Source organism: Orycteropus afer, unplaced genomic scaffold (genome assembly GCF_000298275.1).
Source record: "Orycteropus afer afer isolate SDZICR_OR568_19922 unplaced genomic scaffold, OryAfe1.0 scaffold00246, whole genome shotgun sequence".
Classification (NCBI taxonomy): Eukaryota; Metazoa; Chordata; class Mammalia; order Tubulidentata; family Orycteropodidae; genus Orycteropus; species Orycteropus afer.
Genome location: NW_006921833.1, coordinates 4,803,212 through 4,806,009, shown reverse-complemented (window position 1 = coordinate 4,806,009; position 2,798 = coordinate 4,803,212). Strand labels below are relative to the sequence as shown.

Sequence of the window (2,798 nt, the reverse complement as noted above, 5' to 3'; positions counted from 1 at the left end):
AAGGCTCAGGGGTCCAAGATTATCTTCTGTGTCTGTATTTATTGGTTTCCCTTTTCTTTGTTGAAGAGGGTCTGTGCAATCCTTCTGCCTAATCCGTCATCTTGCCCCGCCTCTCTGAAAATTAGTTGTTTTATCCTTATGCTATCTTCCAGGAACTTTACAGTTTTAGCTTTAACATTTAGGTCTTTGATCTGTTTTGAGTTAGATTTTGTGCACAGTGTGAGGTATGAATTTTGTTTCATTTTTCTGCAGTGGATATCCAGTTTTGACAGCACCATTTCTTAATATCATCCTCTTTTCACAGATTATAATTGGAGGCTCAGAGGTTAACAGATTTGCCGTAGGTCAGGCAGCTTGTGTGGGTAGAACTGGACTTAAAACCCAGGTTATTGTGATTCCAGAGCCCAATTTTTAAATCATTACTCCTAATGAGTGAGTAAGTACAAGGCCTAGTGGAAACAGAAAGAGTTGGGGGGGTAGATAATTTTCATTTAATGTGATTTATGGAAATTAAACAGTGTATAAGGGCTCTTAGGCTTTACAGTCAAGCTCGTGTTTAAGTCCCTTACCACTTGGCAATTGTCTGAGCTCGGGTAAGTTGTTTTGACTCTGTCCACTGTATCTGTGTGTCATGTGCAGTGAGATGCTTGTGAAAGTAACCAGCACACCATAGGAGTTTTCCTTAGTATAAAACTAAAATATTTGAGATCCTTTATGGGTCAGTTTAAATTATCAATGCATAAACATAAAGACCATCTTTTGTTTTGTGATTACATTGATTTATTTTAGCTGTTAGTTGACACTATGATGTCATTTAGGTCAAATTGATCAAAAGGAAAAACTATGCTCATAGTTTTTAACTGTAATGAATAAAATCTGTCTGCATAGTCTTTAGGAAAGATATGTTGAAATTAATTACAAATGAAAAGCAATCAAAGTTGTGTCAGCTCTCCCTTCTTTTTGCTTGTTTTTCATTACAGAGATAAGCCAGAGAATTCAGACAGCTCATCCAGCTGGGCGGCAAGTGATGCTGCACTACCTGTTGCCGTGGATGAACAACATCGAGCTGGTGGATTTGAAACCTTTGCCCACAGTGCGGCGATATGACGAAGAGGAAGATGATTCACTGAAAGACCGAGAGCTTATGGTAACTAGCAGGCGCTGGTTACGAGGAGAAGGCTGGGGATCACCACAAGCCACTGCGATGGTTCTGAACAATCTCATGTACATGACAGCAAAGGTAAAATAAGTTGTGTATTTGCAGTTGCTACAGAAAATTGAGGAGCCCCAGTGGCACAGCAGTTAAGCACTTGGCTGCTAACCGAAAAGTTGGCAGTTTGAACCCAACCAGTGGGTCTCGGGGAAAAAGATGTGACGATCTGCTCCCATAAAAATTAGAGCCTAGCAATCCAAGTGGCAGTTCCGCTCTGTGACGTGGGGTCACTGTGAGTCAGAATCGACTCCACAGTACCCAGCAGCAATACAGTGGAATTAAGAACACAGCCAGCACTTGTCATCATGGTTCACATGGTTAGAAACAGATGGGGAGATCAGGTGATCCTGTGATAACCAAATGAAAATGCATCATTTATTGATTCCTTTCTGGGAAAAAACTTTTCACTAGATGTAAAATGTCTTTTGTTGTGTTGTTTAAACCATATGTGATTCATGATACTTAGGTTTTGATTTATTTAAAAAAAAAAAAAAAAGATTATTCTTAAGTATGTGAAAGATTAAAGTGGTCTGTAAAACTTTTAGCTTCTATTATTTCATAGTGTGACAGGTTTTTGTTGTTGTTTTTAAATTTAATTTCTTGTTGCTGAAAATGTATACAACAAAGTTTGCTCTTTAATAGACCATGATGACTAAGGTATCTGTTGTGTGCACTTCATCTAGTATGGAGATGAGTTGGCCTGGTCGGAGGTGGAGAATGTGTGGACTACGCTCGCAGATGGCTGGCCAAAAAACCTGAAAATAATTTTGCACTTTTTGATCAGCATTTGTGGAGTGAATAGTGAACCAAGCCTCTTGCCTTATGTATGTATTGTAATTCATTTAACTTATTTTTTTATTTTAATACATTGGCCAAATGTCTTATGATGTCAGAGTATGGGCAGCAGTAAGCCAGCAGAGGCAAGTCAAGGGCCAGGATAAGGTAGAGGAGGCAGGAAATAGGACATGGATTCATTCATCTATTCATTCAACAGACATCGTTTATCATTATTACAAGGCATGTGCTCTTCTAGGTGCTGGAGATTACAGTCTGATGGGTGATAGCAGATTTTATTCTTCGTACTGACATCTAATTTATTTAATGAATAAATCAGTAATTTAATAAAATACAGCAGTGATAAGAGCTACAAAGAAAAATTATGGAGTAATGAGAGTAAATAGCCTAACCTAGCTGTCTGGGAGAATTGGAGGTAGTACCCCACACAAAGTGATACTGAAGGTGAGACCATAGAATTGGGGATGTTTATAGTTTTGAGGAGGCAGGCACTGGCATTAGGATCTTAGAGCATGATGGAGCATGAGAGCTCAGTACCTATAGAATGATGCCTAAAGCTCCTTGAAGGAAGGGGAGTATGGTAAGAGTCATATAATGAAGAATGTGACAGTCTTTGCCTTCTTAGGAGGCAAAGACTTAAATCTGACTAACAGACCAGTACAAAACTATCAAGCATGAGAGTCAAACTGAATGTGTGTGTCTGTAATCTAAGAGTGTTGTTGTTGTTAAGTGCTGTCGAGTCGTTTCCGACTCATAGCGACCCCGTGCACAGCAGAACGAAACACTGCCC

The 2,798-nt window shown here is 39.2% G+C and overlaps 1 protein-coding gene across 1 annotated transcript in view; it reads left to right on the top strand.

Annotated features, from left to right (window-relative positions):
• The window catches only part of FRYL (FRY like transcription coactivator), a 200,086-nt gene that overhangs the window by 125,913 nt on the left and 71,375 nt on the right, over positions 1 to 2,798 (top strand). Inside the window, exons 32-33 of the mRNA XM_042782131.1 lie at positions 981 to 1,240; positions 1,897 to 2,037. Coding sequence (XP_042638065.1) covers positions 981 to 1,240; positions 1,897 to 2,037 — 401 coding nt within the window. The remainder of the gene's footprint in view (positions 1 to 980; positions 1,241 to 1,896; positions 2,038 to 2,798) is intronic.